The sequence below is a fragment of the Aricia agestis genome, chromosome 5 (genome assembly GCF_905147365.1).
Source record: "Aricia agestis chromosome 5, ilAriAges1.1, whole genome shotgun sequence".
In the NCBI taxonomy this organism is placed as follows: domain Eukaryota; kingdom Metazoa; phylum Arthropoda; class Insecta; order Lepidoptera; family Lycaenidae; genus Aricia; species Aricia agestis.
This window is the reverse complement of record NC_056410.1, coordinates 8,101,455-8,119,748: the sequence shown is the minus strand read 5'-3', so window position 1 is coordinate 8,119,748 and position 18,294 is coordinate 8,101,455. Positions and strand designations below refer to the sequence as shown.

The 18,294-nt window shown below is 36.6% G+C and overlaps 1 protein-coding gene across 3 annotated transcripts in view; it reads left to right on the top strand.

The window, feature by feature from the left end:
* The window catches only part of LOC121727229 (tolloid-like protein 1), an 85,277-nt gene that overhangs the window by 61,124 nt on the left and 5,859 nt on the right, over positions 1–18,294 (top strand). For all 3 annotated transcript variants that reach the window (XM_042114940.1, XM_042114939.1, XM_042114941.1), the window contains exons 10-14: positions 6,958–7,161; positions 8,189–8,301; positions 12,254–12,402; positions 13,100–13,305; positions 15,706–15,881. In XM_042114940.1, coding sequence (XP_041970874.1) covers positions 6,958–7,161; positions 8,189–8,301; positions 12,254–12,402; positions 13,100–13,305; positions 15,706–15,881 — 848 coding nt within the window. The remainder of the gene's footprint in view (positions 1–6,957; positions 7,162–8,188; positions 8,302–12,253; positions 12,403–13,099; positions 13,306–15,705; positions 15,882–18,294) is intronic.

Sequence of the window (18,294 nt, the reverse complement as noted above, 5' to 3'; positions counted from 1 at the left end):
TTTACAAAATGCATCGGTGCTATGATTTAGATTTTTAATATAATATTTTTGCAAATTTGTCAATGATACCTACTGTAAAAAAAATTCAACATATTTACATCTTGAAGATAACAAATGCCCAGATCATTTGCCTTTTTCTTCTTCTTGGTCTTTTTGTATACTTGAGCAATACCTTTTCCAATTTTGAGACCTAGGTGACCAATATTGACGACCTCAGACTTTTATTGCATCTTAATATGAATAAATTCTTTGAGGCTTCATTATAACTTCTACGGTGGACAAGTCTGGACGGCAAAATATAATTCTGAGTCTATTATTATATTCAGCTTTTACTGACTTTTGAGAATTTATGAAGGTCGTAATTTTCGGCACTACTATTGAATACAGAGCTGCAGCATGATGCATCTTACATGTTCCTCGCAGGAACAAAATAGTATTTCATCCCAATTTGCGACTACCAAATTGACAGAACACCTTATCTTATTAAGCTGAAGAGTTTGTTTGTTTGAACGCCCTAATCTCAGGAACTGCTGGTCCGATTTAGAAAATTCTTTTAGTGTTTGATAGCTCATTTATCGAGAAAGGTTATAGGCTATAAATTATTACGCTAAGATAAATAGAAGCAAGGAAACAGGAAAATGAAAGAAACGGGGAAGATTATTTGAAAGGGCTTCTTTTACCGTCGTTAGTCCATCTATCGAGCAAACAAGGACTGTTCTTTATAGTTTTTAATTAATGTTACATTATTTATTAACTGTGTTATATAAAATAAATACCAGTTCATTAAATACATAGCCAATTCAACGCCTTTTGTTCGCAAAACAAATATGCAGTCGAAACTCATACTCAATGTTCTTGCAAAGCCGCAAACATAAAAATATTTTATTTTCTTTCTTTAAATAAAATAATATGATAGTATATTTTCAAGCATTTAGGTTTCCGTGCTTAATAATTGAAAACGGGAACCTATCAGACTTCGCTTTCTATATGTCGTCCGCCTGTCTATCACCAAGCTTCATCTCAAGAACCGCAATAGTAGAAATTTACACAAATTACGTTTTTTTGTTGGCGCTATAAGAAATAAATTAAAATTAAAATAAAATTTATTGATTATTGCGGACCTCAAACAACAAACGCGATTTTTTTGCTCTATATCCATAACAGTAAGGCATTGATGGTTTTTCATGATGAAAAGAAGCCTCAGCCTCCGTTGCAGCAATTATTTCACATCGCTGATTATTTATAACACTTAAATCCTCATATTGGTTTGAATTTGATTGAATGTGTGGCACTAGACCCAATAAAAACGAACAAAAATCTTATAATAGCTAAACGTAAATGATAACAAGTCTAAAAATAATTCGCTACCTTAGAGGTAGAAACGGACATGTACGACATGACGCGGGACAGCGCGTAATTTTCAACGCGGTACAAGACGGTAAGTATAGATGTCCGCATTTACCACAGTATAATCTAATACAACCTCCTACTTGTCGTCATTTACATCTTTTTATCTTTGGAATTACTTGTGATAGAAAAATAATAATAATGTAGGAATATGCGTCTCATTATATGGAAGGGCATGATGCAATAAAAAAAATTGCTATTTTGGACATGACCTTTTATACGTAGGGACCGTCGATATCTATATCTATACATATAAAAAAACTGTAGAAATGAAGATTCTGTACATTAAAGATATTCAAAAAATAATAAGCGGAGGGTGTCACTACATCGCTATAGAAGCCAAAAATGTAGTCAGTTTTTTTTTCTGTCTGTCTGTTTGTCTGTCTGTCTGTATGTTTGTTCCTCTATCACACGAAAACTACTGATCCGATTTGAATGCGGTTTTCGCAGATATATTTGTCTTCTTCCAACTTAACATCTGGTGTATAAAAAATTTTCTCCCCACCCCTCTAAAGGGATGAAAGAGGGGGTCAGATTTTGTATAAGACTTTTGCTTTAACACGAAAACTACTGAACCGATTTGCATGCGGTTTTCGCAGATATATTTGCCTTCTTCCAACCCAACGTCTGATGTATAAAATCACCCCCCCCCCCCCCCCCCACCCCTCTAAGGGGACCAAAGAGGGCGTCAGTCCATTAAAGAAAAAAGTTGTATCAAACTTTTTTCTTTAAATGACTTACTTCATATTATTAACTGTTTTTCCAACTTAACATCTGGTGTATAAATTTTTGTGTGGTTGATGGGGGGCCACCCCTCTTAGGGGACAAAAGAGGGGGTAAGATTTTGTATCAACTGATGAAGTAGAAATACTATGATGCCAAAACAACATTTGCCGGGACAGCTAGTATATAATATGACCAACAGACGCACGCAGAGAGCTTGATTGCTTTATTTTAACGAAGATTTTATTTAAACTTCATAAATTTTCTGTCAAACTTTAAATTAGTCAAATAATCACGAAATATCTCTGAGTGTGGCAGTAAGCATTAACTGAATGTAGAGTATGCAGAGAATGTTCCTGTCCGAAAACTGAGAGTTACACACACACGTTGACGTAACACGTGGAGGATGGCAGGGATGAGAGTAAATTCATTAATTCCACTGACTACACCGCCCATCCATTAAGCTAGTTGTTTCAGCCCACAAAATGCATACATTTTCAATCTCCATTTGTTACTTTCAAGTGATTCAACCTTTTCGAGCCAACTGATTTTGGAATTATACGAGTGGTAGCGCCGAATAAATGAAATGTTTTAGGCAACGTCATGGTCCTCCCACACTGGCGTTAGAAAATGTTTGTAAGTAAACATTTACTACTTAACATAAAAATTAAAAACATTTACTAAGTGCGTTTGTGCACTACACGGAATTTTACCGTCCGACGTTCATAAGTTTCACGTTTGCCATATCAAAATGTAAGAAATCGGAACGCCGGACGGTAAAATTCCGTGTAGTGCACAAACGCCCTTTCAATTAATGTTGTCAATTGTTACATTTTGTTAGTAACTGTTACAATAATATTATGTAGTAAGTACTCACTCACACTAGAAAATGCTTACGAATGTTTACTAACACTCACCGCATATCCCGTCGTCACCTTTATAAAAGGTAACACATGTTTTATTTTGTGGTAGTTTGTTAACTTACGTTTACTAAGCATTTTCTAACATGAAAACATTTTTAACATTTTTTAACATAATATTTTGTGATTAATAAATGTTTGCTAACAAGTGTTTATTAACGTTACTAAATATTTTTTTTAACGACAGTGTGGAAGCACCAATACATTTTGTCAGAGAAATGTTAAATTACGTTTTCTTGTTTGTGACAAGAAAACAAAGTTTTGTTAGTAAACAGTAATTAGCCATTTCTTTGCGGAGAAAAAACGAAAACTTTCATACATTTGTTACACAGCTAATGTAATGTTGATATTATAAGTAACATAATTATATATTATAATAATTTATTTAATAATAATAAAGTGAATAATGAGAGGGTCAAAAGCTCTGCCAAATAGTTCCCTTAACACATGTCGAATTTAACTGCCTGTACCCGCGTTTCTATATACTAAATTTCAACTAAGAATTTTCCAATAGATTCAAAGATAGCACTAATTTATACAGTGTACGAAAGTCATATTATTATTGTTGAATAGGCATTTACCAAAATAAACTTTTTATATCGTTTTGGGCTGAATAAATATATTGTTTGTACATATTCAAGTATACAGTCTGGTTCATTACCCGCTGCGTTTGCGGCGCGGTGCGGCGTCACGTATAAGTTTAATTAAAACACGTGCTAATTGGAACAGACCGCAGTCGACGCACTAGCGACGTGTTCGATTTCCCACCCACTTGCGACCGAAATGTTATTTTAATACAGCCTTTTCCAGCCAGTTCAATTCTGCTAAAATTATGAATTTTCGTGAGAGAGCCTTTGTCACCCCTGTGTTCGTAGCAGTCGTAGCTGTAGTTTTTTTTTTTATGAAATAAAGGGGCAAATGAGAAAACGGGTCACCTGATGGAAAGCAACTTCCGTCGCCCGTGGACACTCGCAGCATCTGAAGAGCTGCAGATGCGTTGCCGGCCTTTTAAGAGGGAATAGGGTAATAGGGGAGGGTAGGGAAGGGAAGGGAATAGGGGAGGGTAGGAAGGGAATAGGGTAGGGGATTGGGCCTCCGGTAAACTCACTCACTCGGCGAAACACAGAGCAAGCGCTGTTTCACGCCAGTTTTCTGTGAGAACGTGGTATTTCTCCGGTCGAGCCGGCCCATTCGTGCCGAAGCATGGCTCTCCCACGTATCAGATCATATTAATTATTTAAGACAAAAGAAGAATTAAATTTCTATTCTTATAATATTAAGAGGCGTACATTTTATCGTCCTTATTAGAACACTGCTCTTTCCTTTCAAATTAAAACTTTTAAATATCAGAGAGGCGAGATGGCTCAAATCGTTAACCAATAAAATTGTATCAAGAACCACCAACTGTGACCATTACCGCTGTTTTCTCCGGGATATAAATACGAAGCCCCCGGCGCTTTGAGTTTTTGCAAACATCAAAGAGGTGAGCTTCGCCTTCGCCGTTTACACTGCGGTATTACTCGAAGCTTTTAAAGGGGTTTAAATAATTAATAATTGCTTAATATTAGAGACCGATTCGTTGAAATAAAAATATTCGTTTAAATGAAAATATTAGATTATTATTTATACTTAGGTCGCTCTACTTGGTACGTCATGTGGACTTAGTAAAAATATTGTGTATTCATTAATTAAAGTTTTTATACAAATATAACTATACTAGACTATATTACCTATACTAGACTATTCAAATTAATATTTGATAGAGCTATATAGATAGATATATCTAGATAGATAAAAGCGTAGTTGTAAATTATTGTTGTAAAAATTATTTACAGGACATTACTAAGTTACAACTACACTCTGTGCACTCTGAGCACTTAAAAAAGTACATTACCTACAATATTTTCAAACGGACGTGTTGTAAAGCGTGTACAAAAGGATAATAATAATTAATTAAAAACAAGAAAAAGGAGAATCTAAATGTCCTTGTCTTAATGTTCGACATTTACTTAAACATTTGAATTCTGAAGCATGCTAAGTGCGCCCTTTAACCCTTAGCGTGCTCAAACATTACTGTGACTGCATGTACAGGGCCCTAATTTAAAGCCTCGTAAGGATCTTTAGCATCTCGTAAAATCCTGAGCCGCATTTAATTAAATCTTGTCACGAGGAAGACGGTTTCTTGAAATGTGTGTAAAACATTTACGTCGCTGGAGTGGCGTACTCGACGTGACGTTAGCTTGATTTATTGTACTCGAATTAATTCGCTTTATGTCGCTGAGAAAGTCCAAATTACCGGCACGTGTTTGTTTATTCCCACATTCAACAAGGTTTCACTTTTTGTTCAAACAGATTTTATTTATACATTCAACAACTTTTTGTACGAACAGATGTGTTTTTTTAGAAATTAAATGTAAGAAACCCTTAAAGAAATTAACTTATACCTAGGTATTTACACAACTCATAATAAAGGCGACAGCAAAGTAAAAATATAATATAATGTACGAAATTTTATGTAACGTTTGCTAGTGTTAAATTGCGATATATTTTTTAAGCGTCAGATGGAAATTGGAATTCATGACACAATCATCGAATTCCATCTGGCCTAACACATCATAGCAATCATTTGTTATTTGTGATGTAAAATAAATAAATCCCATATGACGAAACGATCAATGACATGTTCGCAAAATTTACATTGTGATTGGGTCACAAACATTAAACTTTGACTTTTAGCCTGCAGCGTATTAGCGTTAAGAAGGCGTGCGCCTAACCCACACAAATAGAAGAAAGGTCTAAAGTTAAATTCTGCCTGCAACATTGAAATGTGTCCTAATAACGTAGTAATTACCCTGAACTAGGCAGTATAGCGATTGTACAACAATTAATTAATACCAAGCTAATTTAATTAAATGATACGATGTGAGGAGACATTTCATTACTGCACGCGTCAATGTTGTCTTTGCAAGGGTTGGGGACTCGGGGTTGATAAATAAGGGTTTATTTTCACTGTCCCTTCTAAATCTTAGTCAATAAGTGATATCTAATACTGTGATAAATTAGGGACGTGTATATTATTGCTATTTATACACCGAGGGTGTTTTAAGATCAGCGTAGCAACTAGCTACGAGCGTAGCAACGCGCGTAGCCTGGGGCCGTACCATGAAACCGTTTTGAGACTCAAACAATCGTACGAGAATGCCGCGTCCTGCTCTAACAAACGAGAAATTACGTTGTTAGAGCAGGACGCGGCATTCTCATTCGATTGTTTGAGTCTCAAAACGGTTTCGTAGTTGGCCTACTGCTACGAATATTTGCTTTTAGTATTTAGGGTGAAGTCAAACGAGCGTAATTTGTGAATTGTGAGTCGCAGAATTTCGGCTGGCAGAAATTCTGCTGCATTCAGTTTCATACAAAAGTCCTGTTTGATTCACACGAGCGTAATTTTGTGAGTCATGATTTGTATGAAAAAATATTTACGCTAACGAAATTCTGCTACTCACGACTCACAAAAATACGCTCGTTTGGCTTCACCCTTAAACCCTTAAATATGATTGTGCATAGATAGTGTAAAAATGTATTTTGATTTTAAATTAATGTTTGATTAAAATATTTAAAATAATGATTTGTTACAAAGCGTGTTCTCGTTTATACGACAATATTGAAAACACTTCTTTGGCTTTTAGTGCTTTTACGTTCATAATCCTACGTAAAGTATGTGAAGATTTATAGATAAGTAGAATATTTACTCTTTGATGAAATAACTACAAATCTAATTTCAATAAAACACAATTATTGATCACTAATACACTGCTTAGTCTTTGGGCAAGCATACAAAATGCTATTTTTGTCTAAAATGAGCTGAGCAAACTTGTGCCTCACAAACTTTTCTTATGATTGCTCCCAGAAATCGACATCCACAAATCCGACGGCTGTCACTCAGAGTGGGTTGAGGTCCGAGACGGGTACATGCCCAACGCCCCACTCCTGGGCCGTGTGTGTGGGTCAGGCACGGGCCCCATCATGAGATCTACCGGCTCCCGGCTCACCGTGGTCTACCAGCCCGGCTCCAGGGCCAAGCTCCATAAGGGATTCAAGGCCCATTATGAAGGTTAGTAGTAAATTTCGACAACGTTTTTTTTTTGTATTCAGAATTCTTATATTGGTACTTGGTAGTAGCTTACTAGTTTTTTTTTTTATATTCTAATATATGCGATAATCTATTAATAGCAGCTAAAACGTGTTGTTCACAATATGCTAAAAGTATGAATAACTAGACAGTAATTTTTTGCTCTAGCCTCGAGCATAGATTTCTAAAAGTTATTATGGGCGGCGGTCGAGAAAGAGACAAAGAACGATAAGGGCCCGTTTCACCACTTACTGATAAGTGCCGGATAGACTATCCACAATTTACCCGACAGATAGAGTATGTTCGATCGAGCATACTCTATCGATAATTCGATAGATAAGTTGTGTTTTGGCGGTTGGCGTTGTTCAGTCAAAGGGCTAGCTGTTTGATTGAACGGCTATTTAAACCAGTCGGCTGCGACAGATACACACACTTATAGTGGTGAAACGGGCTTTAGGTCTAGTATTTGTACCACAGAACACAAATATTTAAATATAAGAACACAGAAGGTAATAAAACATTAATGTTTCTAAAATCTGTGATTTGTATCGACAAATAGGTCCAATAAGTACTCATAGATCCAATCCTACTTGTGTCTTTCTCGCAGTACCTAGTAGTGAATTCTAATTGCAATCGCATTGCAGGTGCACCAGCTCCAGATTTATGTATAGGCATTATAGGCCATGGCCTATGGGCGGCAGCGTCCTATGGTGTCCTAGGAGGGGTGGCAGCGTCCTAGGATGGTGGCAGAGTTAGTACCATCGAGGAAATTGATTCCTAAGCAGTTGACAGACCATCGTCATTTGGTCGGTTCATGTCAAGTCAATGTTAATTGTGAACCGTCGGCTGGGTTTTACGTAACGCGACCAAACAACGTAGGTCCCCCATCTGCCTAGGAATCAACTTCTCTGATAGTACATAGGGGCGGCAAAATCATAATGGCCTATACTTATAAAAAAACTGCCACTGCCTCTGCCTGAAAAAGTGATAAATCGTTACTCTATTACAGCGGTATGTGGTGGTGATATCCAGGTGAACAGCAGCGGCCACTTGGAGTCACCGAACTACCCGGACGACTACCAGCCCAACAAAATATGCCTGTGGAGGCTATCTGTGCCACCGGTACGTACCGTCGAAAAAGTTTATTCATAAGTGGTCCAGTCAAATGAGGCTTAAATTAGGTAGGAACCTCTAAATTTGAGATACCCAGCTGTAAGTCTGTAAATATTTGTATGACACCCAAAATGTTGTCTCAAAACCTACATATTGTAGGATTTGTAGAGTGTGCGCAACTATTAAATTTCAAGGTCAAAAGGACACAAAAATCGGTTTTTGCACTTTTTTTGTAAATATTTCATTTTCTATTGGTTTTTTGCTATTTGTATTCATTACCATAATGTAGAATACAAAATTGACGGATGAAAAAAGCAAAGCAGTTGACGAACCTACGTTATTTAGTTGGTTTATGTCAATTCAATATTATTCGCAATATGTCAGCTGGGTTTGACGTAATGCGAACAAATTATATACGGTGGTCCGCAATCTGCTTATTGATCAATTCTTCTGATAGCATAAGGAATTTTGGTCCATAATCCCTATCCCTAGTAATACACTGTCGAAGACAATCTATTTTATGATTACTTGTTACGGCAAAAATTATCCTGATATCGCTACATATAAAGCGGTGTTAATTATTATATAATCCATTTGGGATAACGTAACTTTGTTTTAATTGCTCACTAAAGTTTGTGTCTAAAATCCAAACAAGTTTCCAGATTTTGATGAAAGTAGATAATAGGATTTAGATAACTTTATAACATGGATAACTGAGCTGTATGGATGTAATATCGTTGGTGGTTTCAACAACGTTGGTAAAGTTTTCTCGCGCTAAACCAACTCTATCTATGAGATATAACTTTGTCCTAATGTTGCTATTTTCCAATGGGACATAATCAGGTAGCCAAGTAGAGGCTAGGTACATTACTATAATTATAGTTGTTCAGTAAACGGAGAAATTAGGTAGCTAAGAAGGAGGTAAGTTAGGTATGTTAATATAGTTCAGCATGCCACGGAGAAATAATGAAAGAGGAGGCCAACTTGAGTAAAAGAATGTCTACATGAACTATGAAGGTGAAGCTACGGGAACTTAAGAGGATTCCACACCGCCATTTTTCCCATACAAACGCTGTCCCCTGTTTCCTCCCTGGATAATGCTAGTAGAGTTATAATTTTTTTCCTGAATATCTACGGCCACTAATACAATGTCCCTATGTTTTCCTTTTTTTCATAATTTAATTATTAAATAAGATATGAACGTTCAAAAACCCAAAAAAATGGCCAGATTTTCCACTGTGTTCAAACGTCCAGAAAACAGATTTGGATAGATTATACAAAAAAAGCAAAACATAGGAACACAGCTCAAGCCTTTTTTTAATCTTTAATGAAAAAAGTACTTAAATCGGTTAAGTTTCGGAGAAGGAATCAGGGGACAACGAATCGTTGATTTTCTGGATTTTCTGCAGTTGTCTCTATCGCGTTCTGCGGTATAGGCTTGAGGTAAGGGAGACAGCTATAGATATTACACGTACTTTTTTTTCATTTCTCTAGCTGCTGTGGTATCCTCTTAATGAAGAGGATTCCACACCGCCATTTTTCCCATACAAACGCTGTCCCCTGTTTCCTCCCTGGATAATGCTAGTAGAGTTATAATTTTTTTCCTGAATATCTACGGCCACTAATACAATGTCCCTATGTTTTCCTTTTTTCATAATTTAATTATTAAATAAGATATGAACGTTCAAAAACCCAAAAAAATGGCCAGATTTTCCACTGTGTTCAAACGTCCAGAAAACAGATTTGGATAGATTATACAAAAAAAGCAAAACATAGGAACACAGCTCAAGCCTTTTTTTAATCTTTAATGAAAAAAGTACTTAAATCGGTTAAGTTTTGGAGAAGGAATCAGGGGACAACGAATCGTTGATTTTCTGGATTTTCTGCAGTTGTCTCTATCGCGTTCTGCGGTATAGGCTTGAGGTAAGGGAGACAGCTATAGATATTACACGTACTTTTTTTTCATTTCTCTAGCTGCTGTGGTATCCTCTTAATGAAGAGGATTCCACACCGCCATTTTCCCCATACAAACGCTGTCCCCTGTTTCCTCCCTGGATAATGCTAGTAGAGTTATAATTTTTTTCCTGAATATCTACGGCCACTAATACAATGTCCCTATGTTTTCCTTTTTTTCATAATTTAATTATTAAATAAGATATGAACGTTCAAAAACCCAAAAAAATGGCCAGATTTTCCACTGTGTTCAAACGTCCAGAAAACAGATTTGGATAAATTATACAAAAAAAGCAAAACATAGGAACACAGCTCAAGCCTTTTTTTAATCTTTAATGAAAAAAGTACTTAAATCGGTTAAGTTTTGGAGAAGGAATCAGGGGACAACGAATCGTTGATTTTCTGGATTTTCTGCAGTTGTCTCTATCGCGTTCTGCGGTATAGGCTTGAGGTAAGGGAGACAGCTATAGATATTACACGTACTTTTTTTTCATTTCTCTAGCTGCTGTGGTATCCTCTTAATGAAGCAGATTCCACACCGCCATTTTTCCCATACAAACGCTGTCCCCTGTTTCCTCCCTGGATAATGCTAGTAGAGTTATAATTTTTTTCCTGAATATCTACGGCCACTAATACAATGTCCCTATGTTTTCCTTTTTTTCATAATTTAATTATTAAATAAGATATGAACGTTCAAAAACCCAAAAAAATGGCCAGATTTTCCACTGTGTTCAAACGTCCAGAAAACAGATTTGGATAGATTATACAAAAAAATCAAAACATAGGAACACAGCTCAAGCCTTTTTTTAATCTTTAATGAAAAAAGTACTTAAATCGGTTAAGTTTTGGAGAAGGAATCAGGGGACAACGAATCGTTGATTTTCTGGATTTTCTGCAGTTGTCTCTATCGCGTTCTGCGGTATAAGCTTGAGGTAAGGGAGACAGCTATAGATATTACACGTACTTTTTTTTCATTTCTCTAGCTGCTGTGGTATCCTCTTAATGAAGTTGCTAAGAGGAAGGAGGTAGAAGCCTCCCGTAACACTTGTAGGTAGGATGTTACTATAAACTGGAATCAAAATCAGAATCAAATATTTTTTATTCAGAGGTATTTTCGTTCGTTCGACAAATAGTGGCCAGTAACACCACAAATTCGCGAATTGTGGAAGAAAAGAGGAGAGGCCTTTGCCCAGCAGTGGGACACAGTGGGCCAATAATAATGATAATAATAATAATTTTAACACGCTTTTGTTAGCTTGGGTTGTATGTACGTAACGGAATCTTTGAGCACGATTTTTACCTATCACCAGTAGTCTAATTAATTTGAAACTTTGCATGCGCATTAAGAGCAATGGCAATGCAATAATTTGTTAATTTTTTTTGAAAAAAATACTATTATATAGACCGCCTATTTATACTATTACAGAAGTTCATTCATAGGCCGATGGTGGACTGTAATTTACTTGCGTTTATGTCAAACCTAGCCGACAGATCACGACTAGCATAATTGACTAGATCTGACCAAATGACATAGGTATTTTTTTTTAATGAAAGAAGGGCGCAAACGAGCAAACGGGTCACCTGATGGAAAGCAACTTCCGTCGCCCATGGACACTCGCAGCATCAGAAGAGCTGCAGGTGTGTTGCCGGCCTTTTAAGAGGGAATAGGGTAATAGGGGAGGGTAGGGAAGGGAAGGGAATAGGGGAGGGTAGGAAAGGGAATTGGGTAGGGGATTGGGCCTCCGGTAAACTCACTCACTCGGCGAAACACAACGCAACCGCTGTTACACGCCGGTTTTCTGTGAGAACGTGGTATTTATCCGGTCGAGCCGGCCCATTCGTGCCGAAGCATGACTCTCCCACGTATATTGCCTAAGAAATGAATCAATATGTATGTAACTGCCTATGAATCAATTTGTTGTTCTATATTGTGTTTTCAAGTTTAAGTTTAGTTTTAAGTTGTACAAACAAATAATTTTCTATTTCTACAGCAGCACTTACTTTCCAGGATTACCAAGTGGCGCTTCGTTTCCACTCGTTTGAGGTGGAGAACCACGACAACTGCAACTACGACAAGGTCATCGTTCGGGACGGTGACAGCATGGACAGCCCCTTCATTGGCATGTTCTGCGGGTACAAGATACCACCTGATATCAGGTATGATTTAATACCTCAATCGTGGGAATAATATACACAATAGATATTCAATTGTTATGCGGCACCAGGGTGCCGCTTTGGAGTTAACTTATACCTTATCTTCTTTAAGCGTTTTGATAGTGAATAAGGTAGCGTCATGACGACCCTCTAGTGGGCCCCTAGACGATCAATTTTATTGTAATATCATGTCACGTATTTTGCAATATTATTGACCGTCAGCTAGGGTTGATATTGAACGCCTTTTAATCTTATTGTCAAAAAAAATGTTCAATATTAAATTGTTCAATTGTAAATTAATGATATTGCACAATAAAATTTATTGTCCAGGGGCCCACTAATAACAGCAATGTCAATTATGGGAGCATCACCAGAGTAAAACGTTCTTAGGCAGGTTGAGAGTGGCAATCAAGCAGCTTCACGGCTTATTATTTTGGGTTCCATTCGTAAAAAGAGCATAAAGTAATAATTGGAAACGGATGCAATCGCCACTGTCTATGAACATATTTTGGTAACGCAGGACTTTTATTAAATCAACTTTGTAAAATTCTACCCAATTTCTGGAATAAGAAAATCGGTAATTCCATCTAGGTGACCTTCCAATCAAAAATATCAAATTATGTTCATCTTAAATGTACAAATAATGTCGTAAACTAGTCGTAAATATTATTTTCGTATTCATCATCATTGCTATTCTCAGGTCCACCTCCAACAAGCTGTTGGTGATATTCGAGTCAGACAGTTCGGTCCAGAAGGCTGGTTTCTCGGCGACCTTCATGAAGGAGTTTGACGAATGCGCCTCCATCGACCACGGCTGCAGCCACTCCTGCGTCAACACGCTGGGTGGATACGAGTGTGCTTGCGACATCGGATATGAACTGCACTCGGACGGGAAGAAGTGTGAAAGTAAGTCTACTGAATAGAAAAAATTATCGCTTTTTTAACAGATTTTATGGCGAATATTATCAGGTATGCAGTTTCCAAGAAGGTAAAATTATATCTGAGTTTGAATCGAAATGTGTAATATGAAACTACTAGAATTAGTTACTACTTTATACCGTTCAAATCGCTACAGTAAGATTACATAATTAGATCTTTGCTCATTTAAACTCAGAGGACATACCGTATTATACAGGGTGCAATTAAACCTTCCTGCCAAATTTTGATATATTGATCCTTGTTAAAAATAAAAATACAAGTATTTTCTCTTTTATAGTCACTCAGTACTAAAATGTTGAGAAATAGGTACCTTCCGAAAGTTATCCTTAAAAACACTACAATAAATGGACATGATGCGTGTCGTCAGCGCGTGACGTGCTCCCGCGCGCGCGCCTCATCCCGCGTCACCCCCTCTCATTCCCCCGCGCCGCGAGTGACCGTTCTGCAACGATTTTTAATGGGATAAAATATGTCATTGAAAAAAATATAACAACCAATTTTTATTTGTTAAGTGGACTCTCCTAATGATACCTAAGCCCTGGAAAAAATTTGGCAGGGAGGTTTAATTGCACCCTGTATAGGTGATTTTATTCTCTAACCAAAAGAAAATCTGTGAATAATTAGCCTCGGTGTTTAATGTGATAAAGTCCTGTCATATTATAAAACAACTACAGGGTGTAACAAAACAAAGTGATAATAGAGACTTGCATAGACTGTGAAAGTAGCAGCGCTAAAAGAGTAACTTTTTTTTTACTTTTGTATGAGAAAATTCTAGATACTTGGGCGCTTGCCCATCTATACTTATAATAAAATCGTAGAGGTAAAATTTTTGTACATTGAAAATAAACTTGAAAAAACGAGTCAGGGGCATATTAGAAGAGTAGTAGAATACATTTTAACTGTTTTTGAAATTTTTGTTTCTCTGTCTGTTTGTCTGTTTGTCTGTTTGTACAGGCTAATCTCTGAATCCGCTGGACTGATTTCAATGAAATTTGGCATGATGATACCTTACATCCCTGGTCAACATCTTAGATACTTTTTTTAACCGACTTTAAAAAAGGAGGAGTTAATGTTTGCTGTTTGTGGTCAGATTTTCAAAATTCTTTTTTTGTTGTATAGATTGCCCGAATTTGATACCATGTTTACAATAAAATCGGCCAAGTGCGAGTCGGACTCACGCACGAAGGGTTCCGTACCGTTATTATAGAGAAAAAATAGGCCAAAAGTTGTGTTTTTGTATGGGAGCCCCCCTTAAATTTTAATTATATTCCAATTTTATTATTAATTATTAAATAACACATATATTTAAGGATTCTGTAAAAATTTCAACTGCCTGCCTGTTGTAATTATTGGTATCGAGCAAAAAAGGCCAAAAAAATCATTAAATATTGATTTTATTTTGTTTTCAGTATTTGTTATTATAGCGGCAACAGATATACACAATCTGTAAAAAATTCAGAACTCTAGCTATAACGGTTCTTAAGATACAGCCTGGAGATAGACAGAAGGACAGACAACGAAGTCTTATAGTAATAGGGTCCCGTTTTTACCCTTTGGGTACAGAACCCTAAAAACGGTGACTTGATAAGTAATGGAATTGAAGAAACTCCTCGGAATTTACAACGACAACCAAAGTTATTACCAATTCTAGCAAAGGTCGATCTTTAAAACTTTTCCTAATATTCGTAAACGCTTATCCAAACACTGGATGGATATTGACCACTGCGTATCTCAATTCGGTACCAGCCATGGAAATTTTAAAGTCAAACTTTACGGATCTAAGTTACTAGCATCGGTCGAGCACATATGTAGAAATGGTAGAATATGTACGACCGAAGGCAGTATGTTTGAATCATGTTCTCTGGGAGAGTTTTTTCTGCCAAGACGAAAGAACTACAATGCTAGACAACCTACAGTGTAAATCTGATGTCGCATACTACGGTGATCGTGGACAGCAGGAAATTAATCCGTGCCTTCAAGCGTTTTTGTGATAATTATTATTGGCAACAGTCTAACACAACAAATTCCAATATTAATTTAGCTATACTTAGTACAGTTACAATTTTTATAATTATAGTTTATTTTCGTGGTGCATTAAAAATTTCGTATGTAATGTAGATCCAAATAAAATAGTCGTAGATGGGTGTTCAATTTTGTAAATCTCGATTTTAATAACATACATTCACGCGGACGAAGTTGCGGGCAACAGCTAGTACAAAATACAAACAATAAATTTCTCTTTCAGCGCAGCTACTTTCACATTGAACTCTATGGGACATATTATAGACACCCTAAAGTATTACCACTTAGTTTTGTGAACATGAAGCTAATATAGAGGTTTTGTTTAAAATTTTGTTTAAATTCCAGACGCCTGTGGCGGACTGCTGTTGGCGCCAAACGGGACGATCACATCGCCATCTTTCCCCGACATCTACCCGCCTTCCAAGAACTGTCTGTGGGAGATAGTGGCGCCACCACAACACCGGATCACGCTCAACTTCACACACTTCGACCTGGAGGGCAGCAATACTATGTACCATCAAGTAAGTTACTAAAGTCTTAACGGGGTATCGTGGCATAAAATATGAAATTCTGTGTGCAGTCTCGTTGTTCATTATAATTATAGTAGATGTTAAATAGTAATAGTCAAGTAAGTTATAGTAATTTAAGACGTGAGTGGAAGAGTAAGGTAAGTAACAAGAAAAAAAAATCCCGTTTTTTTGCTTAAATGAAAGCTTTAGGGCCGGAAAAATTATTTGAAATAGAAAACTATGGATTATATGTGTAGCTAGATATATTAGCTAGGTTATGAAGTAGACAAGTTACAAGTTTTAATAAAATAATTAGGGAAAAAATGACTTATTGTCCGCCGTATGTTACGAAATGTTACTTGTTCGATTCTTCCACTCACGTCTTCATTATTACTAGACGTTACTACAAATTTGTTGCACCCAAATTCACTTTGTTGCACCCAAATTCAGAACCGTTTTTGCGGGATATTTACTAGGTATTCTATGTTTTTTCCCGGAACTAAAAGTATCAGGAATACAAAATTTCATCAAAATTACTTCCGCAGTATAAGCGTGAAGATACACAAATAGATACATAGATAGACTAAATTCAAATCTAATCAAGCTATTATTGTAGAAACTCTTCAAAGGTTATTTAAATATAGAACGTCTATTGGCGGTCAAATCTTATCAAAAGATTACATAAAGTGCATACGGAACGTCTCTACTTGACCGTGGCCTTACTAATATATGGCCTCCCGTTAGTGGGCCGAGGCCTTGTCATAATAGTAGGAAATGGTTCGTTGTACGTCATTGCATCACCTAGTAGTCGATTACCCGCAATTCTGTGTTCCTGACCCGAATGTTTGTTTTAGGGAAGTAATGAACTGTTTACTTGGTAAATACACATATTATCTACTACATTACATTTGTAGTAAACTTTACTGCAACAGCCAGGCGCGGTCCGAAGGGGGGGGTCACAGGGGACATGACCCCCCCCAAAATCTGGGACAAATGGATAAATCTCAAAATCTTGCCAAATAATAAAAGGAAATTTCTCATCATAGTTCTCCCCATAGCAGCGACAATTTTTTATTTTTTAGTGTAGTGACTAAACTGTACTCGGCGAAACGAGGCGGTAGCGGTAATTGAGTTCGAAGTGATAAATTATAGCTATGTCCACACTGTGCACTTTCATCTTCAATTTTCGTCATCAACTTTCATATTGGCGCATTCAATAATTGAATGCGTCAAGGAACGCAACACCAATATTGTAATTTTTGAAGTTTTGGATACGGTCAGAGGGCATGCGTCGCGGGCACGCCTCACGTTCGCTGTTGACTGCGCTAAAACGCATGCCCTTGACGAACAGAAAAAGGCACAGTGTGGACAAAACTTATGCTTCATATTCAGTTCACATCGAGTATGCAAAATACGATATCGCCCTTAAACTAGGAACATCAGCTGATTGAGATATTTATTTTGCACTAAACTAAATGATTTAGTCCTTGCTGTCTAAAATATATTTATAACTTCTGAATATATTTTCTTTTTCAAAACTTTAAAATGGCTGCAGTTTCTGAACCCACCACTAAAAAAAAAAAAAAAAAACGCTCTTATTATTTTTTAATCAGTTTTATCTAATGTACCTACAAAACCTACAGTCTCCATGACGCTCGAGTGACTACAAAAATAGCACCCCCCCCCCTCCTCTACTATTAGGAATTTTACGGAAACCGTACATTTTTTCATAAAAAATAGCTATACTCCCTTCACGTGATCTACTCTTTATCTGTGCCAAATATTGCCAAAAAATTGCATTTTGAAAGTCGGTTAAAATTGTAGCCTATGTGTTATTCTGATGTATAAGCTATATTATTGTAAAGTTTCATTAAAATCCGTTCAGTAGTTTTTGTGTGAAAGAGTAACATACATCCATACATCCAAACAAACTTTCGCCTTCATAATATTAGTAGGAAGTAGGATGGCAAGTTTCCAACCCCCCCCTCGTGCTACTGTCTGACCTCCTCTAAAATTTTAGGCTGCGACCGCCAAAGACTTCTATTTAAACTGATGTAGAAGTCTTTGGCGACCGCGCCTGGCAACAGCTGGAATGTAGTATGATTTCCTTTGTAGGCGAGTCCATTGTAGTACACAGGGCATTACTATATTTTTAATATATTTTTGTTTACTAAACAGCTATTAATACTGACGATTAGAAATGCAATTTAATGTTAAATTCGTCATTACTTAAAATATACTTTTTGGCTTTTCTCAAGGAATAAGTGAATAAGTAGGGCCCAAAAATGACACAATAGTATATTTTTTCGATCTTAAATTAACGTTTTTTATATTTCCGTATTTGAACTTTACGAAGACTTCCAAGAATATTTATTTTGCATCTATTTTAGCCGCTCTTGTATAACAGCGATCTTTTCAACCCTAC